Source organism: Monodelphis domestica, chromosome 5 (assembly GCF_027887165.1).
Source record: "Monodelphis domestica isolate mMonDom1 chromosome 5, mMonDom1.pri, whole genome shotgun sequence".
Classification (NCBI taxonomy): Eukaryota; Metazoa; Chordata; class Mammalia; order Didelphimorphia; family Didelphidae; genus Monodelphis; species Monodelphis domestica.
In genome coordinates, this window is record NC_077231.1 from 126416204 (window position 1) to 126440143 (window position 23940).

Consider the following 23940-nt stretch of genomic DNA (forward strand, 5'->3'; position numbering starts at 1 on the left):
TTTTCCCACAGACTCTCCAAAATTTGCCATTTTTGGTCACCTCTGCTAATCTAATGGGTATGAAGTAGAGCCACATCATTGCTTTAATTTGCATATCAGTGATTTGAAGTATTTTAATATGGTATAAATTGCTTGGATTCCTTTCAAAAATGTCCATTAACATCCTTTGATAATTTATCAACTGAAGAATAGTTTATTAAAAGACTTTTCTTTATGAACATGCTATCATTATTATTACATTACAATTGCTTCATGTCCAGATTACTCCAACATTCTCCTAATTTATCTTCTTTCTTCAACATCTATGCTATCTTTTAAATTGCTATAAAACTAGTTTTTCTCCTAATTTTTTTTTACTGTCTCTATCCTGATGATTCTCAAGGCTACCTACCCTGCCTCAAATTCTCTGCTGAACCCCAATCTCACACCTCCAATTGCCTTCTCAATCTCAAATTGAATTTCCAGTGTTATTACTGTTGTTTGATTATTTCAGTTGTCTCTAAATCTTTGTGATCTCATTTGGGGTTTTCTCAGCAAAGATAGTGGAGTGATCATTTCCTTCTCCAACTCATTTTACAGATGAGGAACTAAGGTAAAAAGGATCAAGTGACTTGTCCAGAGTCACACAGCCAGTAAATGTCTGAGGCCACATTTGAAATCAGATAGAAGACATCAGACTCGGCACTATGTAACTGCCCTGGCTGTCTAATAGACATCTTAAAATTCAATATATTAAAAACAGAACTCATCTTTCTCTCTAAACCCTCCCTTTCTCCCCACTTGCTGCCATTCCTACCTTCTCAATTACTGTAGATGTTAACAACATCCATCCAGTCCCTTCAGGATCATAACCTAGGAATCATCCTGGATTCTCTTTTTCATCTCCCTATATCCAACCTGTTGCCAAGGTCAGTTGCCACTACTCCAGTACAAGCCCTCATCACCTCTTTCATGGACTGCTGTAAATAGTCTGCCTGCCCCCAAGTCTCTCCCCACTCCAATCCATCTTCCATTCAGTGATTAAAGTGATTTTTCCTGCCATTTCCTAAAGTACAGGTCTTATGTCACACCTCTACTCAACAAATTCTAGTGGCTTCCTATTGCTTTTGAATCAAATACAAAATGTTCTGTTTGCATTCAAAGTCCTTCATAACCTAGCCCTCTGCTACCTTCTCAGGCATCTTACTCCTTACTCCCCAAAACATGCTCCTCCATCCAGAGACACTGAACTCCTGACCAGTCTATGAAAAAGAAACTTTATTTCTTAGCTCTGGGCATTTTCTCTGGCTGTGCTTCGTATCTTTTCCACTAGAACTACTGACCTCCCTGGCATCCTTTAAGTCCCAATTAAAATCCCACCTATAGGAAACCCCTCAATTCTAATGCCTTCCCTCTATTATTTCCTATGTATCCTGTAGGAAGCTTCCTCTGAATGTTTGCATGATGTCTCCCCCACTAAATAGTAAGCTCCTTGAGAGCTGGGACTATCTTCTGCCTCTTTTTTTGTATCTCCTGCATTTAGTACACAGTAAGAGCTTAATAACTATTTACCAATTGGATGAGAATCTTCAATGGCTTCACATGAGCTACAACACCAAATTTAAACTCTTATGTTTTACTGAACATCACACCCTCCATATAACATCTACATCTAACAAATACTACAATAACCGCAGTGCTCTGATAATGCTGAATTGGGATGACTGGCTCTGGAATGAAAAGACCTCAGTTCTGAGTCTCTGCTTTGTCATCTAGTATTTGCATGGATACAGGTCAAGTGACAGTTTCCTCATTATTATCTAGATGATCTCAGAGATTCCTTTCCACTCCTATAGTTATGCGATCAAATTCCCTCTTAAACTCCAAAATTTATCTGGGTACAGAAATATACTGGCAATTTACTTCTAACATAGTCCTGATTCTAAAACCAGTTTTCCATGCTATATGATGCTACCTCATTAGGAAGTTTTATGTGGACATCTGTCAAGCATTTTTTCTATTATTTTTCCTCCCAAGACCCTGGTCACCATGAGATTGCCCACCTGGGTGCCACATTTTAGGAAGGACACTGACAAACAAGAGGTTTCCAGAAGAAAGAAACCAGAATGATGAGGGAACTTAAATCTATGTATATCATGATAAGCTAAAAGAACTAGACAAAGATCCAGCAAGTGCTTGAATAATTAGCTGCATCTAAGCCCAATTCCACTTCATCACCTCAAAACAGCAAGAAGTGCAAGAAGTAAGCAAAAACAAAGAGTGGAAAGAAATGAAACCCACATGACAGAAGCCAGTAGAAAAATGAATAAATGAATAAGAAATACTATGGAGTCAAAGAGTTTGAAGAGAAATCTTTTGAAATAGTACTTCTGAAGATTTGTCAAGAAAGGAAATGACAAATTCCTAGAATAACAATTATGATTTCATCCTTCCAAATGAATTTATCCATACTTTAGAAAAAATTTTAAATGCAAAATTTCACTACACTTAGTAAACTAATAAGTATAAATTGGCCTTAACCTAGATGGATGCTTACAAATATTAGCTATTGCCTTATTTCTTCCATCTTTTTCCTTGAGGCATACTTAAGCATTCGTACTACTATTTCTGGTTGCTAGGAAAAGTGGTATTGAAGAAAGAATTAGGGTTCAAGTCAGAAAAATGTGGTTATAGTTCTCTCTCTGCAACTAATTAGTCATGCAACTCTGGGCAAATCACTTAATCTCCATCCATCAATTTTCTAATCTGCAAAATAATCATGTTAATAATGCTGATAATGAAAGCTCATCTTTACATAAAGTTTTAAAGTTTGTAAAGCACTTCATATAGTTTTATGAGAATCACATGAAACAAAAGGCAAATGTTTAAAACAATTGTAACTTCTTATGAAAGTATACTTCACTGGAATCACAGAATCCCTTCTGAGATAGTCCATTGCACTATGGGCCTTCTCTAATTTGGGGGAGAGTTTCTTATATATCAAGTCAATCTTCTTTTCTGCAACTTCCATCCAGTTATCTTTATAAATCTAAGCAGAACAAACCAAATCTTCTCTTCTTTACACTAAACTTTCCAAACTCCTTCAACCAATCTTCCTTTAGAAAATCTCAAGGCATAGTGTTATCTATATGATTTTTATAATGTGGAACTCACTACTGACTACAGTGTTCAAATAGCATTTAACCAGATACCATGTTGTTTTAAACACTGCCTAGAATATTATTCATTTTTTAATTACAATGCTACTTTTGTTGAAATTTTGAATTTGTAGTACACTAGAGAACTCAGCCCTTTATCAAACAAACTTATAATTTATATTTAAAGAAGTTCATTTCCTGAATAAATTGAACCAAATGTAGAATGTTAATCCCTTTTAAAATTATCTTTCCTTGACTTAGTCTGAGAAGATTTTTTTTTTGGATACACACTTTTCCATCTCACATGTTAGCTATGATCCTCAGCTTTAGGATCAAAACCTGAGAACTGGAAGGAATTTTAGAGGCTGAATTCAACCCGTTTATTTTACTCACGAGGAAACAATCTAGAAAGGCTACATGATTTGATCAGTGTCAAATAGGCAATGTCCAAGCCAAGATTCAAATTTCACTAACTCCTCTTGATTCCAAGTCTAGAACATAATGTGCTATAATTAATGATTGATATCTGCAAGTTGATAAATAAGCCTTCTATAATTTCACTTGAATAACTGATAAAAATGTGGAATAGCAAAAGTCTAATAGGGGCACTCCAACTCTTTCTATACTGATATTTGCCTACTAGTAATTAGACCTTTAGGGTTTAGTCATAAAATCTGTTTCAATTTCAATCAAATTGTATTATCATCAACCCAGGTCCCTCATCTTGTCTCTAGTGATGGCATGACAGGCTTTGGGGCAAATGTTTTGCTGAAATTAGTATATTATGTTAACAAAATTCCACTAATCAATTCTCTTCCCATTTCTTTTTTAAGAGAGACAAAATTTGCACTTCTCTAACCCTCTAGTAGTTTTCTGAGATCTTTCAAAGACCACTGACAGCAGATCAACAATCACATTTGACAATATTTTCAATATCCTGGGATGTAATCTGTTTGGGTCTGGTAACTTGAACTTTTTAAGTGTTGCTTGAGGTTGTCTTAACTTTGTCTTCTCGCTGATTTGGTGTTTCAAATATCTGCTAATGGCTTTTATTCAATCCTTCCAAGGTTAAGGATTATTTTTTATTGGAAAAAGAAGAAATTCACCTCTCTTGGTATCTTATAGCCATCCTCTCTAATCTGCACAACAGTCCTACATCTCATTTGGCTCTTTTTTCCAGTCCTCTGAAGATGAAATGAGATATACTTTCTCAAAGTAAAAATGCAAAGATGTGATATTAGAGAGAAACTAAAACTTTTGGGGCTTCAATTTCTAGGATTTGGGTCACAGTCAAGCAATAGTTCCAGCAGCTCAGATACCACAGAATTTTTAATAATAATTGATCATATATGTAAATATTATTCTAAAGAATTATTTTCTCAAAATTTTTCATAAGGAGAGAATAGATATGGTTAGTTTTTTCAACCATCTTTTGGATAATTTAAAAATAGAAAATCTCAACTATCAGGATAGCTCACTCATCCATGTCCAATGATCATATTTCTCTGGAAATAGCTATCATATAAATTAATGGAGTTTTTCAATGTTTCAAATATATTATTAGAATGCCCATTCATTCAGAAAACTATTAAAATAGGTTTTATATATTTTTCCTGAATTTTGAAAATAATTCCCTTACATTAACTATGTATTTGTAAGTCTATAGACACATTCACATATTTATTATATATGTGTATACATGTCATATACAAATAATTTAAATTATTATGTTTATACTAAAATATATTTATGTTAAAACCTTTATTTCTAACAGATGTTCAAAGGATATTAAAATGATCAAAGGCTGATTAAAAATTTCAGAAGGAAGGGAAGTCATCTATAATTATAGGAAAACTGCTGTCTTAGATGCTTTATGGAACCTCTGAAGATTTTTAAACAGTAGAGTAACATACTTAGACCTGCCTTTTGAGAAGATCATTTTAATAGATGAACCCAGCATAAATAATAACAGTCAAGGATTCCCATGTTTTTTTTTACTCACAATAACCCACCTAGCTAGGACAATATCAGGCAAAACAATATGAAGTTATCTTTGAAAAAAATCATTATGATGAGATCAGAGGTCATATTTCAGTGGATTTAGAAGAGAGTGAAACTAGGGGAAACAGATGCACCAAATGTAGGCAGCTTTTTGAGTTTAGCTGAGAATGAAGGAAAAGATAGAGAACATTAGAAGACAGGGATGGCAAGATCATATAAAAGACATGGCATGTGTGTAGGCAGCAGAAAAGAACTCAATTCATAAGAGATGAAACATTAGAGGAAAATGGCAATAAAAGTTCAGACAATGTGTTGGAAAAGATGGGAATGGCTATCTCTTTAGCCAAAACAGAAGTGAAAGAGAAGACAGTAGTTGGAAGATTTCTGTGAAATGAGACTAGGAGGGGAAAAGTCTTTATGAATGGTCTTAATTTTTTCAATTTAGGTAAAATCCTCTATTGAGAAGGTGGAGGAAAACATTGTTATGACAGATCTGAGGAGAGAAAAGAAAATTTCAGAGACTGGAATCGCAAATTGATTAGGGGGAGGAGAAGGCTGGTTTTCTCATAATGAAAAAATATGTGAAATTAGATAGTATATATTTGTAGGGGACCCAATGAGAATGGTTTAATGGCTTTTTAGCTTCAGTTAGTAGGATATGCATAGAAACAAAGGATGGGAGTGGTGGGAGTAGTTTAGTTAGGGGTTTATCAAGTGTTAAAGGTAATAAGAAAAAGGGTTATAGGATCTGAGAGTAAAACATAGTGAAGAATTTAAACTCAGTTGCCAACTGGTTAAAATTAGGAAGAGAGGAGAGAGTAGTGAGTTTTGGAATAATGGCTTTGGAAAGAATTGTGTTAGAGGGCATGGAAATCATGGTGAAAACAGACAACAGGATTAAGGGTTATAAGGGAAAGAAGGAATATTAAAGGATAATCAGAAAAATTTCAAAGTTAATGTGATGGAAATGGAAAAATTGTGAATAATCATAAAATTGGAAAAATGATCACTTCTGTATATAGTCTGGTAGATTGGAAGAATAAGTCAGGAGATATTCGTAGATTGGGGGGCAATGGAAAGCTGGACCTGAAGTCAGGAAGACATCATGACTTCAAATCTGGCTTCAGATACTTATCAGTTTTATAACCTGAAAAGGTTACTTGGCTAAGAAAAGTCTAAAGGAGCCACAAATTCCAAATGGACCCCAAAGAATCAGACATAGCTGAAAACTGAATAACAAAATTAGTTGACTGAGGAACTTGAAAGTTAGAATACTGAAGAAACACCGAAGTTTATGTTGAAGTTTGAAGGCAGAAGTTGGGGAGAAGAAAAGGTGTTAGGCAGGTACTGAACTCATGGAGGAAGGAAGAGAATGTCCTAAGAATCCATAGTTATTATCACCCAAGATGTGGGTTGGTTCCTAAGTATAGAATTTCAAAAGAAGAAATGTTAATGAGTTATGGTGGGAGAGACAGACAGACAGACAGACAGAGACAGAGAAAGAGAAAGAGAGACAGAGATAAGAAGAGATAGAGGTGGATACAGACACAGAGACTGATGATGGTGAACAAAGTATTCTCCAACTCTTCACTGTGATTACAGTGAGTTAAAAGACATGAAAGAAAGCATTATTAATACTAGAAAGGGTGGTGATATAAGCAGTGTTAAAAGAATTTAACAAAATCTCAAATTAAGAGAAGAAGGAAGGAGTGTAAAAAGAAAAGGTGTAAGATAAAAGAAAGTTTGGGAGATCCATTGTGATACATTGGCCAACTGCAAGAGATGGAAGTAAGTCAGCCTGCAAAATGGCATTAGAACGTTTGACCACTGACATCCAGGAATTCAGAATCACTGAATGAAGGAAAGTATAACAGGAGGTAGGTAGTGGCATTCTTAACCATTTAGGAATAAGTCCATGAAGAATATCAGTGGCTAGAGAAAGGCCTGTGAAACTAAAATTAAAATAGAAAGTGAATAGATAGTTGAAATCCTCCCTCCAAGTCCAATCCCTGGCAGCTCTTGATGTCATCTCTTATGAGACCCCAGAGCTACAGCTTCACAGCAGGCAATAACAAGCACAGCTATGTCCCAAGGAGTCAGACAACTTTCTATTCACTCCAGAGGCAGCTAGGTGATACAGCACAAAAAGTGCTGGACTGAAATAAGGAAGATCTGAGTTGAGATTCTACATCAGACATTTACCCTAGTCAAGTCAATCTATTTCTCCATGCCATTGTTTTCTGATCTGTAAAATGGAGATAGAATAGCCTCTTCATTCAAGAGTAGGCTCGAATAAGAAGATATATAAAGTGCTCTGCAAACCTCAAACTGTTCTATCCATGCTAGCTAGCTATTACTTGATGTTGACTCTCATCTTACTAGATTTTGAAATAGTGATGGCATCTGTTCTTGAGGGTTTTTTTTTTCCCCAATAGGGGTTTTCAAAAAGGAATTGTTCTTACCAGAAAGTTCTAAAATACACCAGAGACCTGCTCCTTCCTAGATTAAAAGTTGAACATCTCACTAAATAATGCAGAACTACCCAAAGAGGAAAAAAAAATCAAAGGCACTTTGTAAGATTAGATTTTGTAGGTTTTAAAAGTCAGTTATTGATTCCAGTTGTGCACTGTGTGATCCTGGGCAAGTTACTTTTCTTAGGTATAGTTCCTTTATCTATATTATAAAATGGGTGGATTAGATGACCTCTGAAGTCTCCTCCAAGTTCTAACAATCTAGGATGATAGATGCTTTTTCACTAGTGAAATATACCTAAAATGAAAATGGAAATCTATGTTTTAAAATTCATGCTATGTAACTGTTAGCATTCACTCAATCTATTCTGCCAAACCACCTCTCAAGTAGGGTGCAAAAAAAAATGGCTTTATAAATCTAGTTTAGTGTAAACTTTAGAACATGTTCTAAAGCCACCTTAAATGTGGGCAAAATTGTTTCTGAATCTGAATTTCGGTGGTGAGTGAAACTGGTTCTAAAAATAGCCAACTATAGAAACTATGAATTAGAAGACAATGATGCCTAACGAAGAAATGACCTGATATCTTGTTTAAATATTAAACCTAACCTGTTATTCAGAGTTAGCCCTCAGCAATACCTAGAGCAAAGGGCAGAAATAAGTAAACAAAGGCCTTTGGCTCATTCACTCCTCAGGTTAAAAAAGGCATTTAAGAGGGTCAATTAATTTTCAAACAACACAGCAGGATTTTCATCATAAATAAAGTATTAAAGACCATTTCTTTCCCTCTTCCTCTGTCTTTTTCTTTCTCTCTCTGTCTAAACCTAGAATTTCATTAATGTAAGAAAAGATGAAGCAACTTGTCTGACTGACCAATAATTTCTAGCTTTAAAAAAATAATAATAATATGCTTATCCCTACCTAAAATATCTAGGAAAGTCCTATTGTGATGCTAAGCCTTTGCCTCTGTGACAGTCTACCAAAGTGGAAAGGTGGAGAATATAGTACCAGCAGCAGAGCTTTATACTGATACCCCTAGCTGGAGATGTTCATCATCACAAGGTTAGCCAATAGGTGTTGAATGTGGGGATTTGTTTGGATGCAGAGGAACAGGGAAGAGAGAAGGCAATAATGATCCATGAACCCCTAAAAACCTATGGTGTGAAATTAGCATACACAATCTCTATGTTACCCTACATATGTGGTTCTTAACTTTTTTTTTTATGTCATGAGTCCCTTTGGCAGTAAAGCTTACTCCTCAATATGCCTTTAAGAGCACAAAATAAAATAGCCTTACAAAAACCCCTGAATATATTGTTATTAAAAATATTTTTAAAAGTTCACAAATCCCAGGTTAAATATCTCTGCCCTACATTGTACTCTCTTGCAAAGGTTAAGTAATGTCCTGGAGGAAAATGCCACCCATGCATGAAGCTAAAATTGTTCATTAACTGGACCCTTGACATGGCAGTACTTCTATTAACTGATGACTAATTTCTCATCACAAATCCCACAGCCACTATTCCTAATCCCCCTTTCAGGGTGCCAATAGGATACCAATCTGCCATTCTGCCCTCCTCTTTCTGCACAAGAATTTGCCTCCTATTTTGATAAGAATTCTAATCCCTTATAAGATTTCCTCAGCCTCATTCTTGAACTTCACTCATCTTCACCTTTTTAATGTCCAATCACAGAGGATATGATGGGTTCCTTACTGCCAAAACTAATTACTAAACTTGTGCCCTTGATCCCAGCTCATCAAAGTCCTTGCTCCATTATTCATTATTTCATCTCAAAACTTTCCCTCTTTACTGTCTCCTTCCTCTTTGTCTACAAATTTGTTGAGATTTCCACGATCCAAAACAAAAACCTTTTCAATTTCAATTTTATAACTCTAAGTTTCTAAGAAGAGTTGTTACTCACTTTTTTCCATTTCTTTGCCATGAGCTAACTCATAACCTTTTACCAACCTGACTTAAAACTCCAGCATTTTACTGAAACTACTCCCTCCAAAGTCACCAAAGATATTCATTTCTAAGTCACTAACATGTTGGCTGTGTGAGTCTGATAAAGTCACCTAACAACTCAGTGCCTTCAGCAATTGAGTCTTTAAATGGTGAAGCAGTTGCTGATCTGTTTTTGTAAAGGGAATTTTCCTACTTGTAGTTCCCCACACGGAGCAAATTTTAAGTCTGTATTTAAAAAATAAATACATAAGAGAGAAAAAGAAAAAAATGTATTTACTAGACCCATAAACATTCTTTGTATTCAATTTATTGGAACTAGATCAGCAAAGAATTATTCCATCTGGCAAGATAAATAATTCTGCAGCATCCAACCCTTTGTAATACTATTGTTTGAATGGAATTTCACCTGGGCTGTATCAAGCACTGGGGAATTTCAAGATAATAATAATAATAATAAAATTGCTCTCACTTTCCTACTCCCATTTCTCTCTTTATGGTTTCAAGATGTTTTATATGCATGACAGCACTGGATTTTCACATCAAGTCTATGAGTTATTTTATTACTCTTATTTTTACAGAAGAGGCAAATGAGATGAAATGAGTTTAAGTAATATGTCCAAGATTAAAAAAATTTTGCATGTAACAAAGCTAGGTTTTCATGGATAACTTAAAAAAATTTACAACAGAAAAACTTTGCTTCTGCTATTTACTGATATAACCGCAAAAGTAGCACAATACATAACCCTAGTTCAGATTTTGAAACAAGTATTACTAACAAATCCAATTCTCCTTGATTCTACTTAACTAAGAATAGAATAAACAATCAGCTGGTTCAATATCAAACTGTCTTACAGCCTCCTGTTATCAATGAAGATGTCCAATATCTACTGGAACAACATTAGCAAGTCTTAGGAAAAATGCACAAAGGAAAATAACTTACACAACCCTTGGCTCACTAACTCATTTTAAATTATATGTCAATTAATGAAGAAGCAATTTTAAGGATCTTCAGAGCTCTTTTTGGTATCTCAGGTCTGATTATTGTTGTTCAGTCATATCTGACTCTTCATGGCCCCATCTGAGATTTTCTTGGAGAGGACATGAGTGGTTTACCATTTTTTTCTCAGCTCATTTTACAGAGGAGGAAACTAAGGCAAACAGGGTTAAGTGACTTGCTCATGATCACCCAGCTAGCAAGTGTCTGAGCGAGAGTTGAGCTCAAGAAAATGAGTCTTCTTGACTCCAGGATCCACTGTACCACCTCTATGCCCACTCTGATTGTTAGGGAACTCCAGGGCCCTGGATAGAGACTGTCCTGGTTCCATCTCTGGCTTAAATACTCATTGCTATAGGCCACTGCTGCTCTTAGGGCTTCTAGGTCCCCCATCGGGGGCTTTCTGGCCATTTAGGGGCTTGGTAGGGGAGCCCTTCACTCTTGCAACCTCTGGACACACAAACCCTGTCTCTAGACACTTGCTTTTTTGGAGGCAATCCCTTCCTTATTGTCCATAAATTTCTGGCTGACTTTTGAACAGGCTGGGGATAGAAGAAACCACTGTTGTTTCTCTGGATTTCCTGATCATTATTTGGTCTGATGCTAACCAAAAGTTTTTACTGGAGTAGGCATATGGGAGTTGGGCAATCTGCCTCCTGTTCCGAGAGCTTGTTTTTCCATCTAGTATTATGTCTGGCACACAACAGGCACCTTAATAAATGTTTGCTATTTTTTTTCTTTTTTGTATTCCTCGTTTTTCCTTCTGTAGGATTCGTTTCTCTTCTGGTGAGCTAGGATATCTCAGACTTCTTCCCTTGGACATTCTTTTCTTCCATCCTTCTTGTATTTTCAATGGCTTATCTCTTGCTTCTCTTATTCCCCCTCTATCCGCTACTGTTTCCATAACTTTTAACATGAACTTTTCCTGCACAAACCCTTGAGGATGGGTGACTTCAAACCCCTGGAGAGGCCTGCCTTCAGCTAGATTTCCCCAAAAAGCCCTTTCCCTTCTGCAATCCTGTCTCTCTTCCCCCTCCCTCTCCCTCACCCAAACAGCTACACTTCTTTTACTTCGTGACTTGGCAAAATCAGTATTCTCTGCCTCTTCTACTTAGGGGTTGAGGCTCAAACTGAGTCAGTGACATGGAGGTTGGGGGGAAAGGACCAGAAAGAGCCTACCTTAACCTTATCCTGAAACAGGGGACAGTGAACTTGTTTGCGTTAGTTGTGTCCAGTGCCCATGGGAGGCAGGGGTTAACTACGATGAGTAAGAGCTTTGAGTATTTAAATTTTCCGATATTATTCCATAAGGTTTTTATGCATTGTGTGTGTCTAAATATCCTTTAATTTCAGCTTTAATTAATATGAATTTGGTTCATATTTCTTTCCTTTGATATTGCTCAATTAGAGAAGTATATGGAAAACCCAAAGGTTTACTTTATATGGATAGGTCTGACAAGCTTTTAAAACATAATATGAATTTTAAAATTTCAATTTATGTGGAATTTAAATGACTTTTAAAAATAATAATTATTATTTTATTATTATTTAATATTTTATTATTTAATTATTTAATGATTATTTAAAAAATAATAAATTGGGGAATATTTTGATCCATTCTCATAACAACCAATCCTAGGGGGCCAAAGGGTTCTTTCCTTTTATTTTTTTTCTTGAAAATATAGTTGGTTGTTATATTAAACAGCAGTCAGAAGTAAGCTTCCAAAACATTACCAATATCACCTGACTGCATCCATACTAAATTTCCTTATTTTTCAGGAGCAGCTTAGCATAGTGTTCTCTGTTTTTAGTAAAAACAGTTGCTAATATTATATTTCAAGGTTTGGGCCTTGGAGCTGTCAAGTACATATTAGAGGTGAGTCTCAATGTTTTTTAGTTGCTTTTTTTCCATCAGCAAGTTTACAGAAGGACAAATGAAGAAAATGGGTTGCAATATTATAAAGTGGAATATTCTGAACTTGAACAATTAGAGGTATATAATGCAGTTATGTTTTATTCTTCATCAAAGACTAAAATTTTTATCTAATGTTTAAGAAATAAAATTATTTTTAAATTAGGAAAGCATAAAGGTCAGAGACTGTCTGGGAAAATTTCATCAAGAAAATGGTACCTGAATTTGTCCTTGAAGAAGGAGATGGATATCAGCAGATAGAACATGGGGAGCCCATTATAGGTATGGCAAAGTAGCAGAAGCAAAGGTTCAGGGAGAGAAGACAAGATGAGGATGAGGAACAGAAAGTAATAAAGTTTGATGAAAATGCTGAGTAGGAAAAGGAATAGTCTGCTACAGTATAGAATACATTTGCAAAGTTAAGTGAGAGCAAAAAACAATGGATCTTGATGATTTTGTTCCCCAGGCAAGTCAGTAAAAGATTTTTGTAGAAGAGTCGCCTTTTCATAATGGCATATTATGAAGACGAGTTGGGAATCACTGTAGAGGAAAGTCTGGAGGAACACTTGAATTGAGGTAGGAAGACCAATGAAGGCGTTATTACAGTACTCTAGGTGAGAAAACCAGAAGATCTGACTCACAGTAGTTGCAGCAGGAATGGAGTAGAGGCTTGATAGGAGGGATACATATATCCATATGGATATATTTAATTAATTTATTTAATTTAATTAGTTGTCAGTCTACCTCTGTAATATATAATATACTCTGTAATACATACATACATATATATATATATATATATATAGGTAAAAAACCCGAGTAAACAGACTAATGATGGTTTCTTTGATGGATGCTAATAATAATTATAATAACAAATGCCATTTATATAATATTTACAAAGCATTTTGCCTAGAATCATTTCATTTGAGTCTCAACAATCTTATAAGGTTGATACTCCAAATATTTTACAGATGAGAAAAGTGAAGCTGAGAAGTGAAAAGTTTTGCCTATGGTTACATATTATTAAGTATTGGAGGTAGAGTGGGATGAGAGTATTTCTAATTAGGGGAAAAGTAAGTTCAGTCTGAGACATTGAATTTGATATTTCAAATATAGAGAAATATTAGGCAGGTGGCTGGAAAATGCAGAACTGGAACTTTAGCAAGAGTTGTAGGGCTGGAGGTCTACCTGCACAGAGGTGATAAATGAGGCCATAGATATGGGATGAGATCATCAAGTTAGAGAATATGGAGTATTAAGAGAATGTAATTTCATATAAAGGAAAATCCCAAACGTTCTTCCTCCCTAAGAAACTGCCTGCCTATGATATCATCTACAACATAAAGCAAAAGGGCAAAGCTAGACCTACTCCCACCTGTTTCTTTTTTTCCTGATTCATAATTAGAGGAGGGGAAAGTTGAAAAACAGGGACCAGCAAAAATGATGAAGAAAAAAAGTTCATTGTTACATTTTTAAAATATTCAGAAGAGAACCTTAGTGCCAATTTAGTCTAATTTCCTCATTTTTAGCTGATGGGGAAATTAATACTCAAATAATTTAAGTGACTTGCCCAAGATCATACAAGTAGTAAATGATAAAGTGAGGATTCAAGCCAGCCCTGTGACTTCCGGGCTTTCCACTCTGCTGTCGTACCTGGATGTATCAACAGATTTAAAACCCAAAGCTTTCTGTGATAATCTTAACATGGCTGCCTCCTATGTGAGAGAATAAAGATGAGAACTAGTAGCTAACCTAGGGACAGCAGCTTTCTGGGCCTCTCCCCATCTCCCTAAACTGCATACACACACTTTAAAGGCAGAAAACATTTCCAGCTGAACCCCACAAACTGCCTTAGGGTCTCTGCTTTGCTCAGACTGAAGCTCCCCGGACTATAAGCATCCCCTTACGTACTTTGATCTGTCATGGTTCCAGATTTGATTGCTCTGGCCCTTGTTTTATTCTCCTCCTGTCCTTGGATCCCACTTGTCTTGCCAGATGACTGCTTCAGTACATTATGAACCCACCCTTGGACTTCAGACTGTTTTATACTCTGTTTTGACTAACCAGGTGCTATGTTATACAGAGAAGTGCTTTGCTCCGAGCCCTTGCAGGTTTTATTTTGACTGACTCATTGCCAACCACTTCATTATAAATGTCTCAGTTCCAGTCACTACCCCAACCTACCACTGGTTCAAGTCCAGTCCTGAACCCAGTGTAAAATGGGTCAGCAACTACCTGAGATGACTTTGTTTTTCATAGTATACGATTCTTATTTACTTCCCCCCACCTTCACCACTAAGAGCCCTTCCTTCTTAATTGTGATTGGAGCCATAGTAGAAATATTAGTGTTCAAATTAGCTTAAAAAATGCTGCCCTAAAACCCTCCCCCCCCCATGTGCTATTCATATGGGTCTAATGTAATAATCTGATAGATAGATAAGGCAAGAAGAAGAGTTGGTTTAGGGAAGGAAGATAATGAATACAGAGATGTCCATCAAAGAGTAGGAAATGAGCACCTGAATCTCAAGAGAGAAATTGGTTAGAAATACAGATGTGTGAATCATCACCATTAAGGTAATAGTTGAAGCTGAAAAAGTGAATCACCAAGGGAAAAATGTTTAGGGAGAGAAGAACAGAACTTAGAAAAATGCTTACATTTAGGGAGTGGGAAGAGGAGTGAGTGAAGGATGGAAGAGTCATCAGGTATGTAAGAGAACCATAAAAGTACATTCATGGCTAGGTACACTCTAAGAAAATCTCTCTCTCTTTAGAAGATGATTGAGTTATAAAGGATCTCCTCTAATGTTGTAAATATCACTTTAATAAATGTTTTTAATTTATATATACATATATATATTCTCTTAGAGCAGAGTATGCATATAAAATGAGATCCATCTGCCTTAATAATATTCATTTAAATGCTACGGCATAAAATTAAGACTCAAAGGTTTTACTAACATGGATGCTGAAAAACACTCAGGAACCCTCTGAAGAGGGTTAGCTTTCTTCTCTTTGTGGGTCCCTAAACAAATGCATGGCTGAAGGAGGATATGGAAATACCTGACAAAAAACCGTGCTATGGTACTGAAATCACCTCATCTCTATTTGGTTTGTGTCTATACCTGAGGAACTCTAGAATTTATTTCCTAAAATAATGAATAGTAGATAAAAGACAAGTTACTGAAAGGCAGTAATGCCAGAACTGAAAAATCCTGGGGATCTTTGCTCCTGCTACCACTAAGCCAAGAGCCAAAGCTGTCCTTCAGTTATCAGATCTGAGATCCTAAGGCTAAGGATGTGGGCTCAGCTTCTTATATTCTATGATCAGACCACTAGCAGGGCAGTATTTCAACCCAAGCATCTGGGGTGGGAGAGAATTGCTAGGCTGAACAAGAATTTAAGAAACTTCAGTTATGCTAAGCCTCTAACATCCTGCAGGTAATGACTGTTAGACTACTATCTCAATGGCAAGTAGGCAGTGAAGAATAGGCAGGGAGTAATAATGATGGAAAAAACAAACAGAGGAGGAAACAGAAGATAGCAAGTAGAATATAGAGTGGGGAGAAATTTGTAATTGGGGAGATAAGAAAATAAGATAAAATAATAGAACCTTTCAAAAAAAAAGGAGCCAAGATCACTTTTGTATAGCTTTAATCATTAGGAAGCTTTTTTCCTTCATTTTGTTTAGTTGCCTCTCAAACAAGTTCTTCCCCCAGGAAAAAAAAATTAATCTTTGCACCAGATTATCCTTCAAATACTTGAAGACAATTTGCTTATTGCCCCCTCTGGCTAAAATTCTCAGGAGAAAAATAGTCCAAAGACTTGTCCAAGAGAGTCAATAAACATGTAAAGGTTTACTATGTGCCAGGGACTATGGGTGGTGTACTGGGGGGCCGGTAGGTGGCACAGTGGATAGAGTGGTTGGACCTGGAGTCAGGAAGACTCATCATCCTGAGTTAAAATCTAATCTCAGACCCTTCCACTGATTGTGTGACCCTGGGCAAGTCACTTAATCCTATTTGCCTTAGTTTCTGCATCAGTAAAATGAGCAGGAGAAGGAAATAGCAAACCACTCCAGCATCTTTGCAAAAAAAAAAAAGACAAAACAAAACTCAAATGGGGTCATGAAGAGTTGAATATGCCAAGCTTTAGACATGTAAAACAGGGAACAAACATGGCCTGTGGCTTCAGAGAACTCACAATCTGATGGAGGGCACAATATGCACCCAACTCTACACATACTAAATATTTGCAGAATAGATGAAAGGAAATCTTAAAGAAGAGACACCAGCAGTGGGAAGAGGCTTTTTGCAGAAGTAAGGATTTGAAGGGATTTTAAAGGATGCCAGAGAAGCCATGGGGTTGAAGGAAGGAGGGAATATATGACAGGATGGAGTATTATAAGTGAAAAGGATGGGGGCAGAGGATGGAATGCCATGTGTGAAGAACAGCAAGAAGGCCAAAGTCACTGGAACATAAAGTTCATGAAGAGGGTAAAGTGTAAGAAGACTGGAAAGAGAAGAACTGGACAGGTTGAGAATGGTTCCAACAGAAAGAACCAACAGAAAAGTTCATATTTAAATCCTAAATGATATTATATTTAAATCCTAAATTTTATATTTCATGCTGGAATAACAGGGAGCTCCTGGAGTCTGTTGAGTAAGGGAGCGGAAGCTCATTCTGGCAATTGAGTGAACAATGAATTGGAATAAGAGGAAACTTGAGTCAGGGAGAGAGACTGACCAGCAGGCTGCTGCAATAGTCCAGGCTTGAAATAATTGAGGTAGGAGAAGAGAGGAGGATGTATAGGAGAGGTATTAGGAAGGTAGAGTCTTCAGATATGCAGGGTATGTGTAAGAGTGACAATAATCGGCCAAACTGTGAAGCAAATTGATTTAAGTTTCCTTTCACTTCTTAGAGCTGAAACCCACACTCAGTGATTTTGAGCTCGCTTTTTTCTCTTGATCTAAAAACTCACCTTCACGTTAAAAGCTAATTAATATCTTAATATGAATCGATTTATTACTAATAAGATTTAATGTATTTTCATGAATAATTGATATCATATTACTTGTTTTCTAAATGGGAGGAGGAGAGAGAAGAGGGACTGACAGAATTTGAAACTCAAAATTTTAAGAAATGAATGTATTAAAAAATGTAACTGGGAAATAGTTAATAAATGAAAATGTAATTAAAAAACTTACCTTCTATCTTAGAATAAATAACACTTTGTATTGGTTTCAAGGCAGAAGAGAGGTAAAGGCTAGGCAGTGGAGTTTAAATGACTTGCCCAGTCATACAGTTAGGAAGTGCCTGAGGCCAGATTTGAATCTATGACCTCCCATCTCTGGGCCTGGCTCTCAATCCACTGAGCTACCCAGCTGTCCCAAAAAATACAATTTGAAAAGAAAAGATAATGTGTTTTGCCTGTCATTGAAAAACTGTATTTGAGTAGACAAAAACCATCAAGCCAAAGGACTGGATGACAAAAAACAAAAATCTCTTGAGTAACAAATCCATAGATCCAACTACTAATACTAAAGATTGCCCTGCTAATAATATACTACAATTCTTACATTACCAAGTCAAATGAAACACTAACAAAACAATCTATGAAACACTGCCATTTGCCTCAAAATAGCAGCAGCAACTATACAAGTAGATTGTACCAATCATAATAGGTGTCATTGCCAAATGAACAGTTGAATTATTGAGAGATCAGCTGTCAAGTGTTAATTTAAATCTGTTCATTTTTGTTTAATTTTATAACCTTTATTTTAATAATTTATGAGAATTACATGCTTCCTTTTTTGTTAGTTTCCGTCATATATATTTTTAGCTCATAGTCATCAATTCCACTTAGGTTTTCCAATTTAGTAGCATATAAAGTTTAGAGTATTCACTGATGATATGGAAAGCAGCATGAGATAATGGGAAAAGGGTCAGCAAGGTTCAAATTTTGACTTCAGTATTCACTGGCTGAATAATAATTGGCAAATCACTTAACTTCTCTAGATTGCATTTTTTTCATTTAGAAAATGATGGGTGGTGGGGGATTGGACTTGATCTCTAATCAGATGAATTGCTGCTTTCCTTGTCCTTTGGTCTTCATCTACAGTAATTTGAACTGTCTAACCGACAGGATTGGTCTAAGGAAAAAGTACCTAAAGTACTATAGAAATGTTAGCCCTTATTACATAAATGTTCACTATAGCTGAAGTGGTTTATTCACCATTCTCTGTGCATATCTTACATGTTTCCACCTCTATGCTTTTGCACCCATTGTTGCCCCTCTGTAAAAATCCTCCACTCCTTCATATCTAACCAAATTTTATTTACTTTTCTAGGTCCAGATCACATTCTACCCCTTCAGGAACCCTTTTCCTGCCCATCCCAGTGTTATCTCTTTTCTCTGATTCCTCAGAATACTTGTCTACATCACTCATTTGGCACTTAAAATTTACTAGGCTTTACTATTAATGTGTTTTCATGTGCCCATATCTTTTCTCAAATTATGATTTTTTAGGATACCAGCCCTTTCATAAGTGACAATTTTACCCATAAGTTCAATTAAACAAATATTTATTCAGAGTCAACTACATACAAGGCTGCTCATTTTCTCTAGAAACACTGCTTTGCACATGGTGGGCTTTTAATAAATACATGATTGATTATTTCTGGAACTGTCAAGATAGATAAGATTTTCAGAATTTTTTATAAAGTGCTCTTTTGCAAAATCAACAATCTAAATTGTCACTGAAAAATACAAAGTAAGCTAGAATGGAGGGGGGTGGGGTGTGGGGGGACGGGAATTGATGCTTTCACTAATCAGCTGTGATGTGAAAAAAGTTATCTTTGTTATCTTAGACTTCCTAATTTGTAAACAAAGAATAAAAATATTCTTTACATTAAAGCAGTATCATAGAGTTTTTTTCATGTATTATAGAGTTTTTTCATATATGTTTTCAGAATAAAATACGGCACTTCTGTGACAAAATGGATACTTACTGAGAAAGAAAACAACCCAACTTTTTCACAAATTCCCTTCATCTCCTCCCTCCAATCCATCCCAATACAGGATTATTTGGTAACCACAACACTCCACACTCTTTTCTGAAGTGAAACTATGAAGTCAAAGAAAATTCTGAAGCATTCAATTTAATTTAAATTGGAAGAAAAATTTGTATAGAAAAGAAGCAAGAATACCAATCTGGCAAAGGACAAGATTAATTTACTGGTAGTGGTAGTATAATTACTTCTGTTTTTGCCACGTATAGGTTGATTTTAATATGTTATGTGAAAAGTACAACTTCTAGATGGATTGTACTATTTATATGATGGAGATTCAGAACTGACTCAGAGGAAAGAGTGTTCTCCTCTGACTCACTAAGGCCACTTCCTACAACACCCTATGTTTTTCTTGGAAGAAGATCCACATAGTTTCTATGATTTATCATTTTATGGTATTACTTGACATTTAGCAGCACTAGATCCCATTCATCCTTAATTTCTTGTATTACTTTCCTTTAGATTCAAGATATTTTACTCTTTTAAATGAATTTTGTAGTCATTCTGTCTAGTTAAAAATGAATGATCATTTGAGTTCATAGCACTAAATCTGCAAATTAATTTAGGGAATATACTATGTTCCCCAAAACATGTCTACCTTTATTTCTATAAAGTGTTTTATGATTTTATGTCTTAAGAGCTTAACAGTCTATATTTTATTTACTTTTTAGTTTCTTTGAATGAAATTTCTCTATCTCTTTTTCCTGTTTTGAAGTAATGTCCAAAAGAGCTGATGATTTCTATGGACTTATTTTTATCTATTTTATCAAAATCATTCATAGTTTCTATTTTTTCACTGAACCCCTAAAGTTCTCCAAATAAGTCATAACAACTACAAAGAAATTAATTTTTGTCTTTTTGTCTGTGCTCATTCCCTTTTATTTCTTTTTTTAAAATTTAATTGCAATTGTACCACTATGTCAAATATTAATGGAGATAATCTGTACCCCTTGCTTTACCCCTGATTGGTTGGAAAAGCTTTTGGCGCTTCTACGATATAAGTAATGCTATCTTTATGCTTTAATCTTTTACTCTTTAATGTTTTACATATAATCATATTATATTTTATTTTGTGAAAGATATAAATGTTTTCATCAAACATTCATCAAATATGAAAATGTAAACAACCAGTTAAACAGTAGCTATATTAGCTCAAGAATTCCAAATTTATAGCTTAAAAATACCTTTTTATTTTAAACCTCTTCTAAAAGGGATGTTCTTTCTATCTTTGAATATTCACAGAGATCTGAATTCCTCAAGACAACCCTATATACTCTCCAGGATGCATCTTCTTTCATATGCTCCTATCATACTATAAGTGGAGTTAACATAAACTTTGCTAGCCACTGCAACTTAAAGACTTTCTTTTTCCCAGATTTGAAAGTCTAGTGCCCCTAGGTTCAAATATCAATTCCTCTATTTGTTTTTTAATGACTGAACTCAAACTAACTTTCTAGCCTTGTCAAACTATTCATTTTCTTAAGACTCAATCTAGCCAACTGGCATTTTTACTGTTCGTTGTTCCCACAAATCTCTCACCTTTGTGCCTTTGCATTGGCTGTTCTTCATACCTAAAATTTGCTCCCTCTTTACTTCTTTCTCACAAAAACTCTTCCTTCTTCTTTCAAGACTGAGCTCCAGCAAATTCTTACAAGAAGCTCTACTTGATTTCCTCAACTGCTACCCTCTCTCCTTGAACTACCTTGTATTTATTATTTATACTGCATAATGTTACATATGTATATCTTGCCTCCATGAACATAATGTGACCTCACAAAGAGTAAGAATTATTTCACTTCTGTCTTTGAATCTTACATGCCTAGTATCATTCCTAGGACAGAATAGGCACTTAATATGTGTTTATTGATAGGTTGGAGGGGCTACAGAAATAAGGACATGCATTTCTATTGTTGGTAGAACTGTGAATTGGTTCAACTCTTCCAGAAAAGAATTTAGAATTATACTGGAAAAATAAATGAACTGTTTGTAGAAAACAGTTTCTGTTATTTTAACCTAGTCCAGACTAGTCAATCCCAGCTATCCTTCCTACTCTTTATTAGAAATTAGAAAAATATGATAAAATTAATTATTGTTCATCCTCTACTGTGTATTCCCTACTGCCCAAACCAAAGTTAACACTACTCTGAACATACTTCATATTCTAATCTCTTCTTATGTAAACTATATACAAGGTATGATAAGATTTGAAGGGCCCTAGCAAGACTACACTTTCCCCAAAATATATTCTTTTTAACACAATGTTATATAACACAAATATATATTAGTTTATGTTATTTAATAACATACTATTAACATGTATGTGCATCGATATATCAACATGTAATAGTTTAATGTGATGTGTTAGTGTGTAATGTGCTAATGTGTAGCATGTGCTATTAACATACATGACATGATGTAACAATGTTATATTAATAACACAATGTTACTTTAGTGGACCACAATTCAGAAATAGGGATGCAATCCTTTGAATTAAACATTGAAAACTCTAAGAATCTTTACACTGTAAATACTCAAATTAGTATTAACATATACCCATAGGAAAGAGGGAGAAAGTAAATCATTAGAACTGTCATATAATCCAGTTTCAGATTAGGAAAATTAAGCCTGAGAAAATGAAGTGATTGGCCCAGGAACACACAAGTAATAAGGGCTGGTTCCACAGGGCTAGAACCCAAGTATTCCTACTATGACATCCAGCCTTTTCACAACAACACCCAATCTTTTTACAACATAGTGTTTCAATTCAATAATTCTTTAGTTAAGAACTTCTGAAATTGTGAAAGGAATTCCAAGTCAAACACAGAATGAAAGAAGCTTTATTCCTCTTTAGAAGTAAAAGCTTTCCCTCTCTACCAAGTATATCTAGCTCAGTTGCTACTGCCTGACAAGAATTTCAATCAGTGAATTCCATCAGGAAAAATGATCAAAGAATATGGTTAAAACCAATGGAAGCAAAAAGGAAAAAAGTTAGGACTTCAGGTAAAATAATCACCTTTTAATGATTAAATGCTACATCTTTCCACATCTAAAGAACTTTCTGTAAGGATATTGTGAAATGTAATAATGTACATAAAGTGTTTTGTAATATCTAAAGCACTATGTGTCAGGTATAATTATTGCCACCATTATTATTGATAAAACATTATGTGAAATATATTATATAATGCTTCATTGTGTCATGCTTTATACCACCATAAAATGAAAATTATGTTAGTGATCTAACACAAGAAGTCAGACCTTTAAAAGTAATTCAAAATAAAGGTTGTTTCATCACTAGAAATCAGATAAAAATTCATTTTGAGTCACTATGTGATAGTTACAAAAGAAAAATTATTTGGATTAAATTTAAAACCTTTTATATTACCAAAAGTAATGTAGCTGAAATTATAAGAAAAATGTTTATTGGGTATAATAACATAAATGAATCTATAAAGTATTGAGATATAAATGTATATAATTAAAAACAATTTCTTAACAGGTGTGATCAAAGTACATAAATAAATATCTTTTAGAAAATAAATGTGAATTTGAATTTAAAATCTGAACTTGAAAAACATCAAAAATCACTGCTGGTATGCCATTTTATATCAATCAAATTGAGAGATGTAGAAATAAAAGGAAAATTCCATGTGGTGGGGGCAATAGAAAGATAGGATGGTACTTTACTTTTGTTAGAGCTGGGAAGAGTCCAAACATTAAATTGGAATTATATTAGAATATATTCTAAATTGCTTATGCAGTTTCATCAAAAAATAATAACTAGTACTTTATAAAGCTTAGGGATTTATAAAGAGATTTTTATGCTATCTCATTTTTTCCACATAACAACCATCCGAGGTAGATGATATTATTATCCCTATTTTAGAGATGAGGAAATTAAGACTTGCCTTGGATCACACAGGTATAAATGGCTGAGGCAAGATTCAAATTCTTCCTTACTACAAATCTAGTATTCTATCCACTATCACTACATATTACATTATGAGGACTGTATTCCACGAAGGTTCTTATAAGTTTGGAAAAAGACCCTACTCTTCCCCATACTTTCCTTCCCCCCTCCTCTGAACCTGGCCACCTAAACTCAAGCTGGGTCCAGGTGGAAAAAATCTATGTCTATTCATATCACTTGGATGAGCTAGGAGTCATCAACAACTAGCCTTCCAGTGAAATGGAGAAACAGCATGCCTTACCATCTGCTCTGCCACTATACTCTTCAAAACCAGGAACACTATCATCTGACCTGCTGGTCCTCTCTAAGGACCCTTGGATCTTGCCATCTGCCCAGCATCTAAACTCTTTTATATGTGTTGTTTCCCTAATTAAGTGTAAGCTTCTTAAAAGCATGGGTCAGCTAGTCTTGTAGTGTTTAA

General features: G+C 35.1%; 1 protein-coding gene across 9 annotated transcripts in view; it reads right to left on the reverse strand.

The window, feature by feature from the left end:
* The window catches only part of EPS8 (epidermal growth factor receptor pathway substrate 8), a 262450-nt gene that overhangs the window by 95318 nt on the left and 143192 nt on the right, over window positions 1–23940 (reverse strand). The window contains exon 1 of one of the 9 annotated variants that reach the window (XM_007503601.3): window positions 14393–14731. The exons of 7 other annotated variants lie outside the window; for them this stretch is intronic. In XM_007503601.3, coding sequence (XP_007503663.2) covers window positions 14393–14405 — 13 coding nt within the window. In that variant the 5' untranslated portion in view covers window positions 14406–14731. Of the gene's footprint in view, window positions 1–14392; window positions 14732–23940 lie in introns of those variants that run through there. One more of the 9 variants, XM_007503605.3, reaches the window with a different exon arrangement.